This window comes from Leuresthes tenuis, unplaced genomic scaffold (genome assembly GCF_036924035.1).
Source record: "Leuresthes tenuis unplaced genomic scaffold, fLeuTen1.0.hap1 SCAF_15, whole genome shotgun sequence".
Classification (NCBI taxonomy): domain Eukaryota; kingdom Metazoa; phylum Chordata; class Actinopteri; order Atheriniformes; family Atherinopsidae; genus Leuresthes; species Leuresthes tenuis.
The window spans coordinates 19,588,495-19,615,114 of record NW_027325369.1 but is presented as its reverse complement, the minus strand read 5'-3'; the positions used below and the strand labels follow the sequence as shown (position 1 = coordinate 19,615,114).

At 37.9% G+C, this 26,620-nt stretch overlaps 1 protein-coding gene across 1 annotated transcript in view; it reads left to right on the top strand.

Moving 5' to 3' along the window:
- LOC140270160 (uncharacterized protein C14orf132) overlaps nt 1–26,367 on the top strand; it is a 33,006-nt gene extending 6,639 nt beyond the window's left edge. Inside the window, exon 2 of the mRNA XM_072365256.1 lies at nt 23,920–26,367. Coding sequence (XP_072221357.1) covers nt 23,920–24,156 — 237 coding nt within the window. The 3' untranslated portion in view covers nt 24,157–26,367. The remainder of the gene's footprint in view (nt 1–23,919) is intronic.
- Nucleotides 26,368–26,620: the final 253 nt, after the last annotated feature.

The following is a 26,620-nucleotide window of genomic DNA, read 5'->3' as shown; positions in this document are numbered from 1 at the left end:
TACACGTTTGTAGCCCTTCAGTGTTTTAAAAAGGTTGAAAAATAATATTCAGCTTAAACAAATGCATCAGCACTGTATTTAAAGGGGAGGAAATGTGTTAAGTTGATGAAGAGCAGGTGATTCTGTCTCTTTTAGCTTTAGTTTAAATTTTGATTTAGAAGAAAAGCTATTTCACGATATAAACAGTTTTCTATGTTCCATGCTTCACTTACTTTACGAGTTTAGATGGGCATTATATCGCTTCATGTGAATATTCTGTTTTACTTGAATAAGTAATCAGAATAAACCAGTGAAAATATATATTTTTTGTGCGTTCCTCTGTGCAATATGAAAGTATGATTTCATTACTGTACAGCCAACAGGAGCACTGAGGGGCATTTATGTGCGCTGAGAGGGCAGACAGCAACATGAAGAAGTTGCTAATGAGGAAAACCTACAGAAAGATGTCACACTGGTTGACACATCTCCATTAATAGATGATTTTCACTGCCGGGTTGAAGGAGAGGTCAGGCTCTTAACTACAAAGCCACTTCATAGCTTACTCTCACTTAATGGATTTGTGCCATGATAAAAGGACAGAGAATACACAAGAGGCAAGAGCAAATGCAATGTGTTAAATTTTCTTAGAGGGGCAGGTTTGAGTCATCTTTTTCATAATCACATCACAAATTCATAAAAGAACTTGCCATGGAAACAGTAGATACCCTCCAACCAGCTGACTCTGTGCTAAACCCCTCCCCCGATTGTTCTTCAAGTCAAGGCACAACAGATCAATCGAGTGGTACCATGTGGTCAGTGATTTTGTTCAATAACTTTGACATGTCAGGATTGTTATGAAAGTTGATCTGAATCCAGTTTTGTGATTTATCACATGTCAAAAGATATTGTGGTTAAACATAATTTGTCAAGCCAGCATTCTTCAAAGGGCAGGGAAATTTCATATGACTTTTGTGTGTAAGTGGGGCTACAAATGACATAATTCTCTTGCGCTCCCTCCGGTTTTGGAGCAAACTCAAATAAGATGGCATATTTCTTCACTCTCACTTCATTCAGTTTAAGTGCATAGCCAGGAAACCTGGAGCTCATACAGAAACAGAGCATTATCTTAGAAATCATATGATCATCACTGTGATGGACTGGCAACTCATACAGGAAGTATCCTGCCTTTTGCTGGATGGTGGCTGTGATTAGCTCCAGCCCTCGTGACCCTGAAGAGTATTTAAGTGGTATGGAATATGAACGAATGGATAAATTTGATTCCGATGGACTGGGTGTACCCTGCCTCTTGCCCAATGACAGCTGGGATAGGCTCCAGCCCCACCACGACCCTAAATTGGATTAAGTGGGTATAGACAATGGAAAGATTTGAATGGAATTTGATTCCACCAAATGGGATAGGGGCTTGTTTATAACTGTGCTACACCAAACCCCTTTTAAATAGATTTTTTTTTATTCAGTTGAGCACTGAGGATACCAATTGTTTTTCAAAAGTGATTGGTATTCATTTTCGCTTGATACAAGATTTCAGCTACCGTGATTGTTGTTGTCTGATTTTACACCTCATAACTCACCTGTCATTTCCAATAGCAGACAGATCTGGACCACAGACAGGCCAGTGAAACACACACGCACTCTCTTTTTATGAGTATATGCTGAGGTCTTGCATTGTCCCACTGAAATGAAATGTACCCCCCTGGGAAAAGACTTTGTCTTGACGGTAGCATATGTCTCTGCAAAATTCAAATACATGCCGCTGCATCAGCAGTGCTTTTACACATTGGAAAGTCATCCTTGCCATGAGAATTAATTCACCCCAATATGATTACAGCCTGAATCTGTTGAAATCTGACCACTTTCTTTCTGTCCGTCTGAGATGAGCTTTTTGCCCAGAAAACTTGACGTTTCTATTTATTGATATATGACTCTCACCTTAAGTAATACAGTTTCCAGGTTAAATTTTTGGATGCAATTGAGTGAAAATCTTTTCCTAGACCAGAGCCCATGTGGATACATTGATCAGGATGGCATGATGGTTTTCCATGCATTGTGACCTGAGAACAGTGATTTCGGTCCTTGGCCTTGGAACACTGAGACTTTTCCCTGACTCCATTAATTTTTTCACTATATTATGCACTGTAGATGTGGAACTTTTTGACAATTTCCTGATCGACTTTGGCACAAAGTGGAGATGCATGACCTGTCAGTTCTTGGAAAGACTAAGCTTTTGGTGGAAGCTCCTTTTCAACTGAATCCTGACACCCTCACCTGTCACCAGTTAATCCATTGATTATATAATCTTCCAGAGCAGTGTTACTTGTGTATTCTAGAACCTTTCCTCTCGCCCAACTTTTTTTGGCTTTAACGTTGGCATCAAGTTTTGAAATTTATTTTGCAAAACCAATGAAAATGATCAGTGATCATCAACTGAAAATCCTTTCCTTGGATAGTAACTTTTACCAGGGATGATATTACCCAAGCTCTGTGTCTAGCATTGATCATTAACTGTTAGGGATGGCATCTAATAGCCAAGAACTTGTATACCGTGTATTAGAGTGATATTGTGTTGCCATCATGCGCAACTCAGACAGAAGCAGATTTTTCAACCAGCTGATAACACATGCCTCTGCACTGGTTCAAAGCTACATTTATAGAAAGACTTACCATTTCAGAAATTTTTCACAATCTCCAGTGGTTAATCCGACACCATTATCTCTAATGTGCTCATGGGCCAAGTGACTCTGGATTATTTAAAGGTATAATAACAGTGGCCAAAAGGAGATGGAGCTTGGTGAACTGCCAGAAACTGAAATGAGACAATGCAAAGCCCTTTTTTTCTGCAACAGTCCAAACTTTCCCACTGTCTCTGTTCCTTCTTATTTTACTGCGTGTTCGGACTGTAGACATAGATATCTCCCCTATGTGTTGTATCTGAGTGACTACATATTGAAAGAAGTCCTGGGGAGAAAAAAAGGGAGACCAGATGGACCGTGACAGCCAAATATGAAGTAATAACATATTTCCCTGATAGACATAACCCACTAACTGCATGATGCTTTCTATATAACAGTGCCTCAGATATTCTGCAGGTATGAATTATGTATTCTAACATGAATAATCTATTCAACTCCCATCGAGAGATAATTTCTAAGCAGCATCATCCCTTGTATTGAAATGGTGCAAAATTGGGCTATGATTTGAGGTAAAATGTTCTAGAGTATTTTATCGACCTGCTTGTCAGAAGAAAGCTTCTAAATGATGTTCCTGTATTCATTCAGCTCATGAGCTTTTTGGGTGAAAAGGAAACCCAGGTGGAAATTCTGAAATTTACACCGTGGGTGGTTGGTCTGCTGTGGTGAAAGCTGGTGAGATTGTGAATGGCAGCAGATGATTACACACTATCAACGAGGACGCTGAGATGAATTATGATTGCAGTAAAATATCACCACGGCTGCTGTAATTTATTGGGATCATTATGCATTTTGGAATCATTAGCATGCTAAACACTAGATAAGTGATTGTGCAGTGAGTCTTCAACACAGCTACTTTACTTTGCCATTAGATTTCAGATGAACTGTCATCTCCTTTACTAATCTACTCTGGAGAATTAAAAAAGTGAGTGAAATCATTCAATTAATTTGCCTTTCTCAAAATTTTTGGACTCATCAACTGAAGTCAGTCTTGACCTTATGTGAACTTTAAAGCCCACTTGAGTTTAAACAGTGCCTCTGTAATGATCCCAGCAGGAAAACCTGTTGTTTTATTTGATTTGATTTACCAGGTCTTACTCTTTGAACGTAACCTTGGGTTTGAGCAAAGAAAGCTGCCCTGAAGCAAATGACAGAGTATACAGACAGGTCTTTCTTTCCCTATTTCCCTCTTACTCACCTCTTGTTTAATTTGCAAAGGAACCAAGGCTGTGCAGCACATTATGTACCTACACTGCCCTAAAAGTACTGAAGGAAAGTGTGTCTTTAGCTTCCAAGGCCACTTATAGGGTTTTATTGTCTCATTTATTTGTAGCTTTAGGGACGGCTCAAGAAAGATTTGCCAAAACAGTATTTCATCATATGAGTTTACACGATATCCTTGCTATTTGTGTGTCTTTATGTTAGTCTCACTGCTCATTCATGAGACATTCATCTTATAATTCATTCTTCAAGTGAGGTAGTTTCAATTTCCGCGCTAATGTTTGTTTTAAAGGGTAAATTACATCCCCTCTTATGTGTTGCTGCTGCTTGATACTTTATGCCAACAGATTTAAAATAGCTGTTTTGGTTTTTCTAAATCTAAATTACTGGCCAATTCTTTGCAGCTTTTATGATATTTCATATTAAAACTAATTTGACTGGGACCTTCTCATTTTCAGTGCATGCAACTTTAATGCCCGGGTGATGAATCACGCATTTACAGCGCAGTCAGTTGTATTACATATGGAAAGCATTAGGAATGCTTGCTGTTATGCATGAGTGGCGGAGAAGCATTCAAACTTTGATTTTTTTCTTCCTTCCATATTGAATTTTTCATGATGTCCACACAGAGTTGTGAATCAATTCACAGCTTGAGCTTCAAGCTTCTCTTTGCGGATGTTGTGATAAGTTTGAGACACATGTCATAAATGTTGTATTTACCTCAGCTTGCACCAGTCTGAGTAAAGGATCTACCCCTTAGCTTTACTAGAGGAGATTTTACCTAATAATCCTTTATTACCAGTTTTCTAGTATCTTGGTTTAGCCAGACTGAGTGAACCCAGATAAGAATTAAGGTTGTCCATGTTGTAAAATGTTGTGTCACACAATCTGCTGTGTAGTCTGCTTGCTGCATATCCTTTTGGACTAATAGCTTGTTTGCAAGCATTACATAGCCTCTGCAGCACCAGTGTCTGGGATTACCATTTAGCCACCCAGGTATAACAAAAGAAAACATTCAGACGCTTGTATAATTCTGACCCAGTGATATTGTGGTTTCAACTGATTACATTCACACCTGGGTCTTGTGCGCTTTTACATGAGGCTCAGAGCAAGTGCACAAACAGCAATCTGTGTCCTGATGAAAACCCTATTGCTCCCTTCGATATACATCCATCTCATAGCATGCCACAAAATCTATTCACAACACTGACAAATGAACACAAGGCTAAGAACAACAACAACAAAAAAAAAGAAAATGAAAAAGAAAAGTGAGGCTTACAAGTACATGTGTGTTTTTGAGTTTGTAAATGTGTTTACGGTGCAATTTGACTGTTGTCTACATATTGGTGTCTCATACACAAATACATCAAAAACACATGGTAGACATCATGGTTACTGTACAATTCCTGAAAGTACTACTGCAACTAGGCCAACATGACACATGCGTGACAAATTCATGAAACCAACCCACTCCCCCCTCTCTACAGGGAAAATACATACAGTAGCCACTCAAAAATGCTGATGCAAACTGGGAGTGGTGCTTAACATCGTATGCTGAAACACCATTCATCAACGACAGACTTTCTCACACTAGATTTACTGCAGAAGTGCTTTTATGTTCACGTTTATCCACTGGAAAAAACAACGTCCTTCATTGTTCTTATACTTCTTAGCAATGCAAATTGTGTAAATAGTTTTAAAGTCACATATTTTCATAATTGGATGGATAGATGGATGAATGGATATGCATAGAGAATGGATGGATGGCATTTCATGAGTGATGATAACCTTTCCCAATTCATGATGAGAACATTTCAAACTCTTAAAATACCCCTATAGTGAAACTTATAAAACAGCTACAGTACTGAGGTATTCTTTTGCTTTTAAAGATATCTAGTCCATGGCATAGTTTTTTAAAGCTGCTTAGATATGGAGTTTGATTCCATTTGAAGGTTTTGTGGGAAGGGAGCAGAACCCTTTTCTGTGTGGAATCAGCAAGGTTCTGGGATGACGATTATCTGTCTCATGTGTTGACTACCGGTAGTTATCAGCTAGAGATACTTAAACTAAAAAAACACAAACGAAACACTGCAGCTTGTTATCGCGTTAGTCAAGTGTATTAAGAGGCTTTCCAGGCTTGTTCAGCTATTTTTTTTACAGTTTAAACACAGTCATGCTATATTATTAAGATGTCTTGCAGTGTCATTCCTCCTCATAGGGTGATTTGTGTGATAAATAAACTGTTAAAGTAGACTGATAGCTTACTTGTTGCTTTCTGCTTTACGTGGTGTTTCTATTTTGAGGGATTGTGTTGTTCACATCTTTTACTCGATTGATCACAGTTTAGAGGAAATCGTTTTTGTTGGTCTAACAGCTCTGTTGACTGATTCCTCTCATATTTATTTAGCTGCTTATTTCTTGTCAGGATCGATGGGAAGGTAGGACCCAGATGCAGTTCTCAAGTTCAAAAACAAGGTTTATTCTCCAAAAAACAAGACAGGGAGCAAAGGCAAAAATAAAGCGCGGCAGAGCCGGATTCAAAAGGACTATGACATGAAAACAGAACTATGACAAAACAAAGAAACAGGACTATGAATAAATACTTGGACTATGGCTAGGATTACTGGGAGGCATGAAACCAGACTTATCTTCGTGCAAAGCATGGAGGGATAGTGAGGATTCTGCAGTGACTGAAAGTAAACCAGGAAGCTAAATACTGTGAGGGGAGTGATCAGTGACATGAGGTGCAGCTGTGAACAATTAACCAGGTGACTAGAGTGAACTGAACGTGACAGGGGAAAAACATGACTAGAACAAAACCTGAAAACATGATTAACATAAACTATGACATGACAGACTGTGACATTTCTTTCTGTGCACTACTGTTTTTACCATTGATATGTTTAATCTCTTAATGTGATTTTGTTCCGCAGTAAAAAGGATCATTAATATGAAAGCAGACTATCTGCTATTTTACATGACTTCTATTTGTCATTTTAGATGCGATTTTAAACCACAAGGATCCATTACCAAAAACTGATGAAGATTCATATGATCTTTCATTTAGAGCTTAACTGTAAATGCTTCAGTGTCGATTGAAACTGTGTATATGATGAGACGTGGCACACAAATACATACTCTAATGCTCCAAAGTTGTAGTATTTTTTAATCTAAAACTAAGGTCAGCAGGTTTTATGCACATCAATGGATTTTTGTATCAAAATGATGCAAACAGTGACTTAAATACTTGAGCAACCTTTAATTCTATCCCAAAGAGTTGGTCTGCTTTGCCAGGAAAAGCCTTTTTTCCTCTACTTTTTGTAATTAGAGTTTGGTATTCTCAACATCATCCATTGTTATACACAAAAGAGAGTAACAACAAGAGGTGATGGGAAGGCATGGTTATGGGAGCTGGGAGCACGAAGAGGGAGCAAGTGGAGAAGTTGTGTTTTCTTAGCAGCGCTGCTGGAAATAGCACAGTGATGTGACACATGTTGGGACACTGCCGTGAATATGGAAAGGCTACAGTTCTTCACAAAATTGGAACACTCCTGTTGCATTACTATATGAGGAGGTAGGGTCTTGTTATCATCTCATAACAGCTTTTTTATAAAACAGTGCTAAAGTTGATCTGTAACAAATAAGATTCAAAATCACACAAAAGTGGCACCATAAAAGTCTTTTGTTTGATTGAGCTGTTGTACTGGATTGCCTCAAATTGTAGAGGGCAGCCTTGTCTCATAAAACAGAATATGAATGACATGCCAAATCATAATGCATGTTATTAATAGAAGTACTTTACTCATCCCAAACTGGGAAATTACTTAATTACACTGCATTACTACATTACGCTGTACCTTTTCATGTGCAGCTTTGCATCACACCCTCTCAAGCGATGCTCTTCATTTTAACTCTAATCCGACCATTTTTATGTGTCATTTAATGCTATGAAATGACACATGAAAATGCAATATGGGTAGAAATAACACAAAAATGTTTACCGTTTGTAGTGTTCTATTTTTATCTATCACATCATAAAGGTGAAACTAATTAAATGACAATTGAGTGAAAAGCTCAAAACTGTAATAACTAGTCATGAGTGAGGGCTAAAGATAAACATGCACCATCGTGACATCCTTAGTTTAATATGGCATGAGATAGCCCAGTAACAGCCATGCAAGCATACTGTTTTTACATATATCATGCCAAGTTATCAAGGTACTTTTGGTAATGCACTAATGAGTAATTGTCCTCTTATAGACATGAAGCGCCAATTTGCATGAGAAAAATGTTTCTACAAAGTCTAAAGACTGTTGGTTGTTTTCAATGGTCTTCCCTTGCTGTTGTGACGTCTCTGCCTCCTTTGTTACATTTCAGTCGCTAAAGCCATATTTACACACAATCGTGAGCATGGAAATACCTGTACCTGGACTTTGGTTGAGATAATGTGAGAATGTAACAGTAAATCATTTACAGAGGTTGGTAGGAGACACGTCCTCACATCTTTTTCTGCTAACTGGCGCAATGGGTTCCACTTGCTTGTTGCAGGTGTGGCCAGGTATAAAGACAGTACATTGGATGATGATAGTGAACCTCATCCAACATTCTCAACATGCTGCAAGCGACATACAGAAATTCCCACGGTGTACTTTCTTTTTCTTGCAGTGTTCTGTGTTCTACACAGATGCTCCCCTGCAGACTTAGTTTCCTGCTATGAGAGTGCATCTCCAACACAAAATCACCCGCTACGAAATGCATGTGTGCACAGCAACTGTGAAAAACTGGAAAAAGTCATGATTATTTCACACTGTTATATTATTATTTCATATTTCACTGAATATTTTCTGCCAAACATCCACTGTTCATCTGCAAGAACTCCAATATGTAGGAAAATATGCTGTTAAGTTTGAATATTGGCTTTCAAGTATACACAATTATATGTTTCACTTTACAAACTACAAAAAACAGCTTAGGATTAGTTAACAACTGCGAAATGATAATAAAAGCTTTTTCACAGCCTCTCAGATTTAACTGGGAAGATAATTGTATGTCCCAACGCAATCTACATTCTATGACAGCAGCAGGCAGGCTGTTAGACAACAGAGGAAGGGATCAGGGCAAAAATAATTGGAAGGGCACTACTATATGGAACAGAGAAGAGATGACAGGAATTTAAACATGTAAACATGTGTGGAATTTATTTTTGACAGCAGGCGTGGGGGTTCACAGGGGTCTGCATACGAGTGCTGCAGAGGTGTTGACACACAATTTACACACAACAATTGTCTTCTGGAAAACTAGCTGCTTTTTTTTAATTAAGAAAAAAAAGACAAAAAGTAATAGGAACAGTAAATCTCCAGTGGTTTTTCCATGCGTGCCAGTTAATATTATTAAAATTACGTTAGTGGAAGGTTGTTCTACAAGTTTACCCACAGCAAGATTACACATATGTTTACATTTTAAGGATTTCGTGCCAGCAGTTGTGTGCATGTCAGCTTGGGTTAGTTAGTCATACACAACAAAATGAATTTATTGATTTTATATACTCAAACTTATTCAAACATTTGTGTTGACTGAACAGACTCAAACAGGAGCAGAATGCTCTTATATACTTAGCCTCCACTTTAATCAAATACAGCTTCCCACTGACAGTAATGATAAAGCTTATTAACATGCATCCTGCATGTTGTCTTTCTGTTATCTTGCAAGTTGAGGTGGTATTGTCATTAATATTATAAACTTGAATATTGTTATACTGTGCCACGGGAAGAAAATAGATTACCTTCACTATACAATACGAGATTTAATGAAATGAGACAGGTCACTCAGGGGGAGAGCAGCAAAGATGTAAACAAATTATCCAGAGTTTAATCAAGATGCACATCTTACTGCGACTATTCTTTGGTGATATGACTCAGGTAGAATATATATATCATCAATACATATATATATATATTTATGATGAAACGGCTAACAGAGATTAATACAATGAGAGGGTATGATACTGAATATAATTCAGAAAGTAGAGAGTAACAAGACGTGTTATTTTCCTTGAGGAGATTACTTTTCACTCCATAGGAGATGAGGAGTGACTTCTGTTCTGAAGCTACTGAAGCCTTGGGGAGCCAGGAGAAGATTCAAGACCAAAAATGACAAGGTCAGAGCAGTGAGAGCTGCTGTTTGGAGGAAACTGTTGACCTGAGAGAAAAGTCTGGCATCCAGGACTGAGGAGTGTCTTGCAGATGCTCTGAGTCCTTTTTTGGTATTTGCAATGAAAAAAATGACAATAAAGGATTTTTGAAGAGGTTGGATTTAAGGTGACATTCACTGTGTATACTTTTGAAATGTAGCAAAGACCTATTCTTAGCTTTGTAATAACATAAAGGTGGACTTGAATGTAATTGGATACTTCAAACATTCTCCCTTTCATTTTGTTACTTCTCTCAAAATCGTCTTTACAGCACATAATGTCGGTGTCATAAAGCGCTGTTGGAGAATTTCTCTATTTCCGTGTAATTGAAACACTGAATCCTCGAGAGTGAACCACCTCTTTGTGGTGAAACTTATTTTGTGTGAGTATGTGTATTAGAAATGCAGACATACAAAGATGGGAGTTGTCTGGTGTTTCATTTGCATGGAACAATACTGATAATGATCGAAATTAGAAAAAAAAACTACTATTGGACAGTAGCATGTTATATTAGTCTTACACGAGAGCTAAAATTAGAGATTCCCACTTCCACATTGGAGGACATAGGAAGACATAACACAACAGCACTGTAGTAGAAATGATTATCATGAATCATAGAGCATTGGAAGCCCTGAGGAATAGCTGCTTGTCATCTCATGGATAGCAGCAAAAGGTTTCTTGGTGCAACATTACCATCTCCTTTGCAGATCAGGGTTTGAAGTATATCAGGGTCTCTTCTGTCTTCTGTCTGCTTGTTCTGTATATGAGCGTGGCCACCTTGCTGCCCCTCAACTAGAGCCAAGTCTTACATGAGTGGACATTGAATTAAGGGCTGCCATCTCTATTCCTGAAGTTTCCCTGTGCTGCACAGTGAGTGAGCAGGTATGGATGGAACCAGGGGTTGCGGCAGCAATGGATACATAGAGTTTATGGTATTTCAATCATCAAAGATGATGATCAAAGATGTGATTAAATATGATTAAAAGTCAAGATACGAGTTCAAGTACAAGATTAAATGATTGGATACTGTTTTTCAGTTTTAACCAGTAATTAAACCAGTAACAGACATGTTACCAATAACTTTCTCCTTGTTTTCTTCTCTATTGCAATTCTAAGATTTTTTTTCAGTAAAAACTTTGTTCCTGGAATTAGATAGTAGTCCTGTTTTTTATTAGTATGACATTAAAGTGCAACACATTGACGTTCTGAATGAAAGTCAAGCAGTCTAGCAACACTTTGTATTAATACTGCCACAGTTTAAATCAATGTTAGTCTTCCATAGCAAGATGTAACTCCACAATGCTGTGTCAGCAGCAGAATTCGGTCTGGCAGGTCACCTTGACATTCTGGTGTTGGGTTAAATACATCTTTAGTTTTTTGTATATCTTTAGACCAATTACAGTTGCAGGGTTGGGAAAAATTTAGTACGCAACTATGATGCTTCTGCAAAATAGTTGTGGAATAGGTGGACACACATCCAAGAAAGTCATTTTTTAGGTGGCAAATCTTTGAAAAATATTCTTTCTTTTTCATTATAACTGTTCAGTGAAACAGATTTTCCTTAATGCAAGATCAAAATCTTCAGCAAAGATTAATAAAAGGCCAATCAGCATGCTTATACAGGTCAAATTGTGTCAGGTTAGCTCACAGCTAAGCAAGGAGTCGACCAATCATGAGCCATAAACAGTTTCCAAGTAAAAGAGAGATAAAAAAACGGAAATTAATTGAGAGAAACAAAGATAGCCACATTGTCATATTGGGTGATTTCAATGTTTCAATAGTTTATGTGTCATTGCTTTCTCTCCTGCTGTGACCAGGACATTTATCTCCCTCTGCCATCATGGTAGGTCTTTCAATGAAAAGCACCAATTGTATGTTATCAGTCAGCACAGTTGAGTGTTATCGTTTTGAAAGCCATCACTTCTATCCTCTGGCTCCAGCAGCGCAAGGCCATATATTGAAGATTATAAAAAAGAACATTTTATGCTTACATCTTACAGCTGAAAAAGAACAAGAATCCCCATTGAAACTTATTTTTTATCTAAATTTAAAGAAAAAAAACATGAAGTGTTCACTAGTGTAGCTTAAGAGATCCTCCTCTATGTGTGTTATAAGCACACATTTTCCCCATACAGATGGGCCAGTTCTTGCTCCATTTACGAGGCGGCTATTGTCACTCATTCATACTCACAAACATTGTTTGGAAGTGTTAACCTTGAACAAACAGATAAATCTGCAGTAGGAGGAAGGAGAGGGGAATTTGGCACCAGTACATGCAGCACGTTCAACTGTGGAACTCAAGTTCAAGTCCATGATAGAGGAACTCATTCTTTACTTCCTTTTTTTCCCCCTTTGTTTAAAATCATGCTTTACACTTTACAAGAATTTGGTTAATGTTAGGCAACAGAAAATGTATTCACGGCTCTTCCACCTGAGTTGGCTTGGTTTAACATATCCAGCAGACACAATAGAAGACAAATGTGACTATGTGCATCCAATAGGGAAAATACATTAACATTAGATCACATTACATTAAATTAAAATTAAAATCTCTATATTAGAGCAGGTTTTCTGCAGTGTGAGAGCACCATTTTCAATTTGTTGTTTATGCATTTAGCAGACACTTTTATCCAAAATGACTTACAAGTGAAGATATTTTGACATGAGCTATGTGAGTTATTAGTAAAGATGTTATGCCATATGTTCTTTTGAGTTAAGAGTGCACTCACAACCACTAGTCACAGAAGTTCAACCTCTTTGTGAAGCAAATATCCAATAAGTCAATCAGGTGGCTGACACCCCGTGTTTTTAGGCCCGTAGACGTGGTCTGTAGGATTTGCCAATGTTCAAACCAAGCATGTGAACAGTAACTTCTCATTACTACAAAGGTGTACAGATGAGCACCTGTAAACACTAAAGAACTGAAAATTCAGGCTTTAGTGGAAATGGATGGATCAAAACCTTGCCTGGTCTGAAATGTCTTGATTTCTGAAGCAGTGTTCAGGTGTCAAGGTCAGAATTTGGTGTAAACAATTTGCAAGCAAGCAACCTTGCTTGTTTCAATCATTGATTGATTATGTTGGTATTGTGTTGGTGTGTTTGATTTCTTGACACACCTTTTAGCCCCTTAATACCAGTTGAAAACAATTTAAACACCATAACTTGTCTGAATATTATTGTTGGTCATGTGGACACGGGGCACTCATCTTCTTGTATCTACCTAGAGCAGTATGTTACAAAGTTCATATTCAATTCAGATTCAGTTCTGGTCTCTACAGTAATCTTGTGTCTGCACGAAAAATTGCCAGAAGGAAACCGCACCACTTTTCTCACTAATGTTGGAAACAATAAAAAATAAATTGATGAAAGTATGTGTGCACCAGAAGGCAAAACCTGACCGAACGCTTTGGAGGCACTGAAATTGGTGAAGCAGATGGTGAAGTGGTGAAATGAAGTAAGATTGTTGAAACTGAATGTGAGTGCCACCCACATTTAACCCAGAGTTGCGATTTATGTTAGGGCTAGAAAGATCTAGCCTGTCTTTCAGCTGTGAAAGATGAAAATCAACTTGAATTCTGTGTCATCACAGCTGTGTCACCATCACATTACCGATACTGGAAGGGGATGAATATGGACTGCAAATGTAGACCTCTTAACTGCAGAGATGGAGTTCATGACATTATCATCTTTGGTCCTTCAAATATCAATTGACATTGAAAGATTACAGAACAGAGCATAGCTACATAATTAAATATATTCTAAAGCCATGCATGTGTCACTGTGTGTGCTTTCTGTAAACACACTCTTTGTCTACTCCTGTTACCCCATCTTGCACAACTCCCAGAATGTACGCAGAGCGGCAATAAAATTAGATTCTGAAGTTAACAGTGAGTTAATCTCTGTGATCCTAATGAAGCGGCAAGTGAGTTTTTTATTTTACCTTTATAGCCTAATCTTAAATAGCACATATAATTTACCTCCATGTGCTTAAAAAGGCCTAAATTGTCACTGCCCTGAATAAAACCTCTTCTAAACGGAAATGTGAACAATGAATAACATCTTTAGGGCAACAAATTAAATGCAGATCCGCAGACATGGAGAACATACATTCATCGTTCAGGAAAGGAAACAGAAATAGTACCATGTTTTCAAGAATGTAAGCCACTTTATGTGTAAAATAAGGATTATGATCCAACTCAACAAATTGTGTTTAATGGCTGAAACACTCGGAGCCTCAGGCAATCAATCTTATCATTGATCTGCAGATCTAAGTGTTCTGCAACAATAATGATAAATAAATCCATAATAGAACTGCTTTTGTGTACTTTTAAAGCCTGAAGAGTCACTTAGCACATCCATTTGGTGTTAAAAAATAGAAAGGATTTGCAAAGCTTTCAGAATTATACCAGTGCTCGACTGTCTTTGATGTGAGCTCTTTAATTCTTTACGAGTGTTTCTTTTTAATATAGAAAATCAAATCTTGATTTGTCCCAGATGTTTCCAGCCTCATTTTATCCGTATCCTCCGTCTGTGCTACATGTCAGATGCTTCTGAGTGTTGTCATTTTTAGCTTGTAGTTGATCCTTTGAATTCCTGTGTGAGCTGAGTCTTTGCAGCACAGGGAGTCGCAGATGAAAGCGCTCCACACTCATGATAAAATGTCAGTAGTGAGACACTGACAAAGTAAAGCATTTAGACATTCCCAGATGAATAAAGTTTCCACCTCTTTTTCTGTTTGTCACTCTTCTTCATCTCTTAAGATAACTTTCCCTGTGATCATCTGGCACTGCTTTTCTGTCTCTTCTAGCCAGAATAACAAATAGCTCTCTTTTTTTTTAGTTTCCTGTCAAATCTGCTTACTGAGAGTATTTCAGAGTCAGTGTGTAATAATACCAGAGAACATATCTTTTTCCTCCCCACATAATGCTTTAACGACTTTTTTAAGCTTTTATTTGTTTATTTATTGTATATTGTACTGCTATGAGTGCCAATAATGTGAAAAAATATATAATTTCAAGAGCAGGTACACTAAAGAGAGAAAACACAAAGGTGACATATTGGTCTTTCATAATATCAGAGAAGTATCATAAACTTTCTTCAGTCCTGTCAAATTTCCAATGAGCTGACAGATTGATTATGGTGTCAAGCGAATATCACTTGGGCTACACTTGTTCTATTGAGTTATAAGATTTATTTAAAAATGCTGCTGAACCGCTGAGACGCGAGAAAAATCAATGAAAGCAGAGCTGTAAATCTGACTTGTAGGAACCAGGCTTGGAACCAAAGGCTTCAGCATCACTGAGCTGGTGAACAAGACTCCTTCAAATCCTCACGATTTATGACATGAGTTCTTCAGAGTGCTGCCATCTGTTATGGGACAGGCCAAATCTATTGTTTTCTCAAGATGGCTGCAATACAGAGTGGCATCACTTTTCTTTAAGCTACTGCATGTGAGATTAACCCTCTGATCTTTTTCAATCCTCTAATTTATTTACTTCCTAATTTCTTTAATGTGATCTTAAGTTGTCAAAGCCTGTTGGAAAACTGACTTAATGTCTCACTGTCTTTGTGTGCATTTGAAGAGTCACTTAATCATACTCCGTACAGATATACTCCAAAAATGATGCACTTTGTATTCTTCTAACAATCCTATAAAGCAATGAGTCACATTTTTCTAAATGTTGATTTACAGTTATGCCACTTGTGTCAGTGAGGAGGGTGAAAAAAACACACTATTAGTTTCCAGATAGTATTTTTACATTACATTAATCTAACAATGAAGTGTATCATGGGCTCAGGTGAAGCACTGATGATAAGCTTCTCCTGGTACCAGCTGTTTGCAATATGCTTTGCAATGATTGGCTCATTCACAGCTGTGTTGCTGATAACAACCCCTTGCTAAAACCTGTCACCTATCACTTTCCTTGTCGCTTTCTTTCTCTGGCAGTCGCTAAGTGGTATTTAAGACTCGGTGTTCATGTTCTTAATGCTCATTAATGTGGATTAGTTCTCTCAGACTGTTTGTCTCTGCTCAGATTAATCCCCTCATCCAACAGCAGACCTGGCTCTGCACAGTCTCATTCCCATTGTCTCCGGCTGAACTTCAAGTTCAATTTGACATTTTAACCTGTCATGATGCACACCTTTGGCGGCAGGGTCGAGATGGAGGCACCAGGGGCCAGTGAGCCATTCAGAACTAGTCACATCTGTGTGCAATTACATTCAGTAGCTGTTGCTTGATGAGACATTATTCCACCACATTTTCTTGACTGACAAAAGCTCTGATTGGACAGGATTATCATTAAACCTGATGTGTGTGGTTTAATATGTACATGGCTTCTCTGGGAATCAAATCATTGCTGCAGACAGTGTTTAAATTCAGCCTGAATGCCAAGAGACATACTTGTCACTCAGCTTGTTATTGAAATGCAGTTATTAAAGTACTCACCCTGTACAACTAGGTACAAACTAAGGTTTCCCTAACATTACACATGAATCTTACATCTGTCTGTACATACGATATTCTGCACCAATGGAGCAATTTGAGCAATTACTTAGTATTTTAGTTTGATGGATATCGTATCATAATCTTCAACAGTTCATAAAATCATGCTTTCACAAAAAATGGCAAAGCTCTGTGGCAGTTTTTAAGAGACTTGTTTGATGTTACTGAAGCCCTTACACTAAAAAGTCCAGACAGTATAAGTTAATATTGTTATATGCAGCAGTGCCTGGAGGACTTGAGGGTAGTGTCTTGACAAACTTATGATAGATGAAATGGATGAAATTTTGACAATCAAAATGCGATATCACTACATGTGCTCCAAAATGTGTTGTTAAAATAACATATCAAGCAAAAACAGAACTATTGTTAAAAGAGGTGAAATAATGTGGTTGGGTGATGTGTGTTTTTATATATTGTTTGTGCAATTTCAAGCTCGAAGTCCCATTCTTAACACAGCAGGGATCCTGTTCTGTGTAGTTTGTCCTCTAAAGTACAAGCAGAAGTTCTTTCTTTACAAGGACAAAAGAATTGACTCAGATTTTAGACTGGTGCCACCGAAACTGAGTGCCGAAAACCATCTTGTTTTGTCCAATCTTTGCTTGAAAGCTTTTGTGGTTACTTATATGTTTTGATTTCCCCACAATCCAGACACACGCATTCATGTGGGTTTTACTTGAGCGCTTACTGGTGACGACATCCCACAGAAGGCAATTACAATCCATTCTATTTCACAGTTACTGTGATCATCCATGTAGGATAGCGCAGCTCTCGGAACAGCTGGGATGAATAAATCAAAGGATAGGAATGCAGGTGGGATTGTACATTTTCACTGTCGCCTGCTGTAGATCTGTGGTTTGGTGTGTGTTGTGTTGCACAGGTGTAGACATGGGAGAGTTTTGTGCAGTTATTGGAGTGAAGTAATTCTCCATCTGTCCTTCTTGTACTGTTTACCTTGATGATTTCACTCGTCATTTAACAAACCAGCTCCATGCTCCGATTTTGTGAAGTGGTTAATAAAATCTAAAAAAAACGTCATTTTTAAAAGAGCAGGGTCATCCAAATTATTAAACAATACACATCTGGGATGTTTTTCTTCTTGTCTTTAAAAAAAAAACAACTTTTTTATGCATTTAGTGTTTAATCTCTACTCCCATTCACCATGCTTTCCCCCGTTTGAGTGGAGATAACTGAAATTTCATGCTGCCTTAAGGACAGAACATTACACTTGAAAAATTCAGTGACTGCTTTTCTTTCCAAAGCAATGTCTTTTTCTTTGGTGTAACAGCACTTTGCACTGTTAATGGCTCATTGAGTTTGCTCTCTTTGTGTTGGAGGTAGAGTCTCACCTGAATCAACTTCTCCTGATTGCCATTTAAATATCTCCCTTTTTAAAAAAAAATAAAAATCCAAGCTGTTAAGGTTGTTGGTCTAAGGATTACACAAAGCGCTTATGTTTATGTGCAATAGTTTATTTGTGCTTGAGATAGAGCCAATTACAGAATTTATTAATTTTAAATTGATTAGATAGCAGCTGGATTTTGATTTAAAAAACAAAAGATGTAGCTGAGGTCATTGTTGAAACTAAAGTGTTGACAGCTTCAGATATGTTACTGTAAAGGATGAAACAAGGCAGACTCCATAGGAATACTTGATCTGTTGTCCTGGAAAGATCATATTTTTGGTATTTTTGTGTCACAGTAGGAGACATAATCTGTTCTTACTTTTTATGCTCATTAGTCTTCTTACATGAAAAATACACTTAACTTTAGAAATGAACAAAATTTCTTACAAGTTAGCTGCCTGAGATTTTTTTAAATGTTCAAAATGGGATGATTTGAAGTTCTGGCTTTCCATCTCTTAGAAAGAGTAAAGTTGCATCACCCTGAAGTTGGAGAGCTGGCCTGTTGTGAGTGGCCAGTCTGAAAGGAGGGTTAGAAATGTTACACAGACAACCAAATTAAATTGCATGACAGAAATATGACATAAACAAATTTTATCATCTAGACAAAAGAGAAAATAGTGTTCATGTTGCTAGGTGTAACTATCTGTAGATATTCATTGCATGAGATCGGGAAATGAAGCATCATGAAAACCAAATTAAAAATGCATTTGGATTTTTTTTTTTTTATTACCCCTCAAACTGAAGATTGTCTGAATATTCTCATTTCATTGATCACATTTGGATTATTGCACCATGATAAGATTGCTGAACAAAGGTAAATTAAATGAAAAAGAAAATCCAATAATATTCCAACTTTTCCATCTTGCGTATTGCATTTGTAATTAAGCTGTGCCATTGATCATAGGGAGAGTCTTTAACCAGCCATAGGGAAAATGAAGCTGCAGTTGTCATGTCTTGTTTTGGGTTTTGTTTTCAGGTTTTAGGTTTATTTTTACTCAATAGTTTTTTGCCATGTTTTTCCTTGTCACTTCGTTAGGTTCATTCAAATCATCTGTCTTTGCTTTCACAGCTGCGCTTCATCCCCAATCACCTCCCCACAGTACTTTAGTTTCCAGGTTCCCTCAGTTCAGTGCAAAAATCCTCACCTCACCACCACCACCATTGATGCCTTGTCCATTCATGTGTTGTCTAGACAGGTTTTGCCTTTCGTTCTTTCACAGCCATAGCTTTGGTTTGTTTTTTCCCCACAGTTTAGATTTATTGTTATTCGGCTCAGCCGTGTGCCTTTTGTTCTTTTTTTAAATAAATCAAGTTTTCCTTTGAACTCTGCATCTGGGTCCTACCTCATCCACGTCACACACAACCCCCGTACACCGCTTGTGACAGCAATATGCAAACCAACTGCAGTAATTTATTAGATACATGACATATTGACCTTTACTAGCACATTATGAATGATTATTATGTATTTTTTATTTATTTTTTAATCTAAAAAGTGTTTACAACGGGAAAGGCCGGCAAATATTAAGAATTATTAGATGATGTTTACATATTGTAGTTCAGGCTGCACCTCAGTGCCAAATATTGTCAGCTGTGAAATATTGTATGCCTGATTATGTATGCATTGTTTACCTTGATCAACTTTTCTTTCTTTGAGATAGATGACCCTGAGTCAAAGGGCTGTGTTTCAATGCATGATCCGGTTACATAATCTCATCTGCGCCTAGAATTGAAACGCAATCGAATTCAGGTATTCTGCTGGCAGCCCACCTGAGGACCTCTCAGATTTCTCTTGACAGCATTTTTTTTTACATATTTTAGGTAAAGTCAAGCCGATTAGATATTTTCCCTTGCCAGTAGTAGTGTGTTTACTAATCGTGTCTTGAGGGTTACATCAAGTGACTAGCACTACCTCTCTGAGGACAAGCCTTTAAGCTACAACATGAAGGGATGCAATTACACCGTACACCTACGGCTTTTCAAGGGGAATACTTTGAGTCTTCAGGATGCTGAGTGAAACTTAGTAACAAGCCATTTAGCAAGTGATTTTGCGGGAATCTCTGATCAGTAAGATTACTACTTCTGAAGTTTGTCTATGTCAACAAGCATGACTTACCAAGTAGCAATTTTTAGGGGAGGACTATCATTGCTCACACTCAATCTTAAAATGCTTTGGGATGCTACTTCTCGAGGGCTCCATTTCCTCCTGTTCCGTAAGTGCTAAACCACTTGCTACTCTGGCTGGATATGTATCCTCTACATGAGAATTGTGGGTGTTGATGAAAAGGCAGATAAGTAGTCCCTTGAAAAATGATGCACTGATTTAAAGGAAACAGACACACAGTATATATTTTTATACCCTCTTTCTGCCAAAGACAGTAAACCTGAGCAAACAAATACTTAGATTAAGCTTACTACTTTAATATTGTTCCACATTCTTCGAGTATGAATGCAAGAAGCGGTTTCGAACATTATACAGCTGCAAGTAGAATGATTTATTTATTGTCTATTGAAAGAAAATCAGCTAGATCTGATTAAACAGTTCAAAAGAAAATGTATGCAGCAGAAAATTAAAATGTTGTTTATGAACTTTTTGAAGACCCACTTCAATCATGGAACCCATCAGCTGTGTGTCTAATGACTCAGTTCCTGGCTGCATTGGCTAATACTTCTGGGATTCCGGTTCAGGCAGTTGAATAACTGAATAGCTGATTTTTTAAAAAAAAATGTTTTTATAAAGCTAAATCAACATCAGACCATAGTTTTGAGATTCAGACAGTGTGTTCCATATGTTTTACTATTCATATATTGTTTACCTACATAAACCCAAAGCCTGCTCAGATATGATTGGTCAAAACACATTTGGACCACGAATTTTAAAAAGGAGAGTAGCTCTTGCAGTGAGTTATGTTTATAATTATATTTGCTATATTAAGCACAATTGAAGATTTCTTTTGATTAAGATTAAGAGTCAAATATATCTTTAGATACAGCACACAATATTTTTCGCATGGCAGCTTTTAGTATCGCTCTGTCTGATGCTGATTTCCATTGACCTTGAAACTGTGTGTGCATTACCTCCAAATATAGAAAGAAATATTATGCTATAGTGGATGAATCGGTAGTTACAGTGACTGAGAGGGGGGGAGGCCCAGGTTGCTGGACTCCATGCATGCCTGTCGGCCTCCATCATGCTCATGTGAACAGCAGGCGCACCACAGGATGTGTCATGTCATTATTCACCACCAGGGGCCAATGAACTGAGAGCAGCAGAATGCTCCATAAACAGTGTTTTCCCCTGTATGAGGGAGGACCAGGAGGGTGTGTCTGTACGTATGTGTGTGTATCTACATCTTTGTGCATTAGCCTGTGTGTTCCTGAGAGAGTGAAGGTGAGCAAATAAGCAAGCTAGAAAGAATTTCTGTTTATGCGAGTGCTCAACATCCCCCTGAGGTATTTTTAGCAATGTTTTTCCCACATCTTCAGTAAAGTCTGTTTTCCAGTCTGAGCACAGTGGGGTTGTGCCATGCATCCCTAAGTTATTTTCCCTACTATTGAGAAACACACTCACATGTATGCATTAAGCTAACATTCACAGGACTCAGATTGTCCCTACCAATAAATCATTTTCTCTACCCAGATCTGAAATATTTATGCATTGCTGATCAAGCTCTACATCCTTACTACACATGTGACACAGGGACTCAGTGGTGTGTAAGACAGAGTGGGACTCTGCATGCCTGTGTGAGAAACCTTGGACCCCCCCAATGTCGTGAAAAGTTAACCTCTCCTCTCTTTTAATATAGCACACACCCTTGTTACTTTTATTCATGACCAATAGGAACCAATCTGGCATGATACATTACTGTCAAGAAAGAAATGATTTTTTTCTTGCACAGACTATAAAGTGATTTATTTCTACTTTTTAAAATCAAGGTTAAGTAACTATACCGATTTGGTTTCTAAAAGCAATCTTTTTGAGTGATGTTATGGCTCGAAGATTTAAAAAAAAAAAAAATTCAACTATATATATCCAAATATAGTCACCACTGGCTCCATGAAGACTGTGGGTCCATTCTAATAGTCTTTTCTGCTTTGGAAGGTTCCTGACTTAATGAAGCGTCCCAGAAGGATCTGAGCAACAGCCATTATAGGAGCTGTTCGAATTCTCTAAAGGAACTTCAGTGCTTCCTTTACCATCTACCTTTTAGCATGGGAAACAGTAGACCACTCTCTTAGAAGGAGAGGAAACATTTCAGCCCCACAGTTCCTTGTAGCTGCAACTTTCAAAGCATTGCGGGATTATTTTTAATCCATCTATGTGTGATTTCTGGATAAATATGAGGACAGGAGCGTGAGATTGATCAGACTATGACAACATCTTTCATCTTTTTCCGTCCTTTTTAATGATAAACCTAAATAATGAGACAGTATTTTATATTGAATCTTGAGACAGCCACCCTGTCAAATATATGATTGCATTAGATGAAGTATCTTAAGAACTTTTTGTAGAATATTAATTGAACAGCATCCGTTTCAGTGCTTTAGGGTTAGGGTTAGGGTTACAGCTTAGTGTAAGTGTGGCAGCATTCTCAGTGTTGCACACTTGTCTTTTCCTAAGTCTTTTGAATTTCTCCTTCAACAAATTCTATGATATACATGCAGTTGCTTCCCTGAACCATAAAGAATAAACATGAAGAGAGCTATTGTTTGAATCTGCCTGCGCAAACTAACGCTACATAGGCCCGTTTTGAGAAGGACAGACTCATTAGATGATTTCAGTGTCTTAATTTCACATTGTGTGAAACTGTTTGCTGTTGTTTTCATTCTATGCCTAATGACTTGTAACTGCATTCTGATTTGAACATGATTAATTAACTGGGTGTTTATATCCAGTCATGGCTAAAGAATAACGCTTGTTCAATTTCAAGCTTTCAACGGTGACTGTCATTATTCAAAGGCAAACCAAACGTATCCATGGGTCTCTTTATTAGTGTAGTGACAAGAATGATTTGGCTCATGCACGCTTCTGCCTCTGTATAAATAGTTTTTGGCCATAAATCAAGATGTTTTATACATTTGGCCCCAGGATGGTTCCCACTCTGATTTGGCATGTACTGCATCCACAGATGATCATGTGCTCTTTTATCCATGACGAATCACTCTGCAATACATAAAAATGGAAGCATTGCACCATAACATCTTGTCACAAACTCACTTTTGCTAACCTCTCAGGGGCTTTACATTTTACAATACTGATTCTTGTGTTAGACAGGCACAATGTTTCTAAGCCTTGTGGCATGTGACCAAGCTGTCTGCTTTAAAAAGATTTTGGCAAGAGTCGTCGCATCAGTTTGGACTCTCACTGTGCAACTTTTAGTGATCATTGGGTTAAATGTTTGTATGCTCACGGAAATGAACACGATCACCAAAAGTTCACGTGAAAGAGTACGTGCAAAATAGCACTGTAATGCATTCAAAAGAGCTGATGAGACATTTCACCCTATCCTCAAATGTTAAGGCACCTTAAGAAAAGAGACTCATTTCATTAGGACTAATTTGTTGCCACAAATGTACTTGCTTTCGTGGTAACATATTCAATGATGACTGATGACCAGTTCACTGGCATTCATGGAAAATGTATCTTATCATTATAAAAAGTATAATGATGCTCATTATACTTTTTCTAAGTTTAGACTGAAAGTACTGGAATGAGAAACAATTCCCCATTAGAAAAAAAAAAAAAAGTTCCCTCTGTTTGCTAAATACCTCCAATATTCCAGAAAGAAAGGGAAACATGTGGAAAGGCACAACCTATTGTGAAACTGTAATTTTGCATAGAGGTTGTGAACAGGTCCTGAAGTCTAAAAGTATTGTAGCCTTTCTCATCCCCTTTTTCTTCCTTCTCTTCTAGATCCCAGTAATGACGGGAGCCTTCATGGACTCCTCGCCCAATGATGACTACAGTGGCGAGCACTCCCTCTTCAACTCCTCAGCCAGCGTCAACGCTGCTGCCTCAGCAGCATCAGTACACGGTCAGCAGGACGAGCCGCAGTCCATGTCAAGTGACGCCATCTGGCTCTGGATTGCCATTATCGCCACTATTGGAAACATTGTGGTGGTGGGCATTGTCTACGCCTGCACTTTCTGATAAACAGATGCTTACAAAGACAAACTGCACTGTCACATATCCTGCTTTACTTTTTCGTGTCTGGAAACCTGAACGCGGCTCTGTAGACAGACACACCTCCTCTCTGTCTTTCTCTTTTGGATCAGTTAGGCCCCCTGAGGGCGTTAAAGTTCTGATATGTCTCGACAGTGACATATAGACTACCATATTTTTTCATCAAAGGGAAAGATGGGCATTTGGCTGCATTTGCCATTGGTGAGCAGTTTTAAATGCAGCAGTGGGAAGTTCGACATGAAGCTTATGTGTACGGCAGCCTTTTGTGATAGACATAGACAACTAACCTGCGCTCTTACCCATTAATCTGAAGAGCCTTTTTTTTTAGGTTAAGTTTGTTTCCATGTTCACTCCCAGACAACATCCTTCATCGTGATGTAGATTGGAGAATTGAGAATACACGAGGCTTCGGATTCTGGTTAAACCAGGTCAGTTTAAACATCCACCAGATAGTTGCAAAGCAATTTAGAGCAGAGCTGCCTCATTATGTGGCTGATCACAGCAAGCGAATGCTAAAATATTTACAAAGTGCTTGTGTTATTTCCATGTTAGGCAGAGTGGAACCCCAGGGCATTGGAGCTAATTTATATGGCGGAATTAGAGTATGGACAATTAGCAGAATTTTCTTTTAAGCAATCTAACAAAAAAAGAGAGAGCAGGACTTGATTTTGTTACCTCAAAACTCCTCAAAAATCCATAGAAGATGTTTTATGTCCTGTGAACTCCAGAAGCCATTATTTTATGATTAATCCCTACAAATAAATGGCCTTTGTGTCAAATGCCCACTGTATTATTAAACAGGATTTTTTAGAAAATCTAATTATGTTGTATGGTCTATTTGGTTATGTTGAGATATTACTTCAGATATTATGTGTATATTTGAGTAAAATAGACAGGGAAGCACAAATCAATCCAAACCCTCATAGCCTTCTTTCCTTCTATTTCTTTGTAAGTGCTGCTCATGTAGGACTTTTTCCAGCAACAGGAGATGAAACTTCCTGATATTTCAGATATGTAGGCAGTTAAAACGTGTTGAGAAGTAGTTTAGCATTCGCCAGAACAGAAAATTTATTTTATATTAGATGCAAACTAATGTGAGTGTGGATGTCATGCCAGATTTTGAAGTGAAATTTTGTTATATGTCAAGGTATGACTTTAAAGTGTTCACTGCTTGGTTAGTTACTCATTCAGACCTGTTAGGCCCGGGGCTCACAGCTTACCTCACTGTGCTTGCTGCTAGAACAGGTTAAAGGTCATCAACCCTGTGTACAGCAACCTCCTTTGTACTTGATCAAGAGCCTCTGATGTAATTTCTTAGGTACCATTAGTGTCACTTTCTGACACACAAGGGCATTGACAAATATCCTTCAGTGATGGTAAGTGATGCACAGGCTGCCACAGTAATAAACATCAACATGAAGCGTCATTCTACAGTGGTTTAAACAAGTAATATGAATCACATAAGGAAGTTGAACAGGAGGGTGAGGATAATCGCTTGACTCACAAGCATTGTGGGATATAAGGGTGAGTCAAAGACCTTATTGTGGAATGCTGGAAGCCCTGTACTCTGTACCAAATACAGTATTTCTCGTCCTAACTGTGACTCAAGTATTAACCTACATCAGCCAAAGATGCAATTAATGCCTCTCCCATGAAACATACCGTACGACGTGCTGTAGCCACACAAATAAAACAGCTGGTAGGCTTTGATCCATGTTTTAAAGTGTGCTAACTGATATCTGTGCTTTGTCGTGTAGCAGTTCCTATTTGAACCTTAAAGGAACAGTGGGTAAAAACTTTTATGTGGGGTTGGGAAGAAGTAGACACGATAGCTTTTTGTTTAGTAAAGAAATGTTTCTCTTGTGATTAACAAAATAATTCCAATAGGCTATAAAGTTATAATACTGTCTTGTAAACTCAATACCTGTTCAAATGTTCATACACTGGAAAATGCAAAGAAACAACAACTTCACTGGCTTACTGTCTGTATTGTATCATGTAGAAAGGAATTCAGACCCATGATGTGTTGTGATACGTTTACATTGTTCAGAGAAGGACTTTTACAGCCTGTTATTTTTATTAAATGGTTGATGTGGAAATATTTAGAGATGTAAACCACATACACAATGTTCCTTTTATAAAAACATATGCTACTATTAAAGTATTAATCCAAATAGACTTTTTTTTCTGACTAGAAACACTGTTATTCATTGGAGAGCTTGTTGGATAAATGCAGACTTTTGTATTTTGTGCACAGTGGTCGATGATACAACAAGGTTTTTTCATTATATCCTCGCTCCATTCGGAATCACCTGTTATTGCTCTTTGTGAAGTCAACCCTCTGGCAGATTTTACCAGTTGCTGCTGAGCCATCAGGTGAGATAGATGCTAAGCTCAAATGGTGCCATCTGTCATTTTGACAAAGGCATTG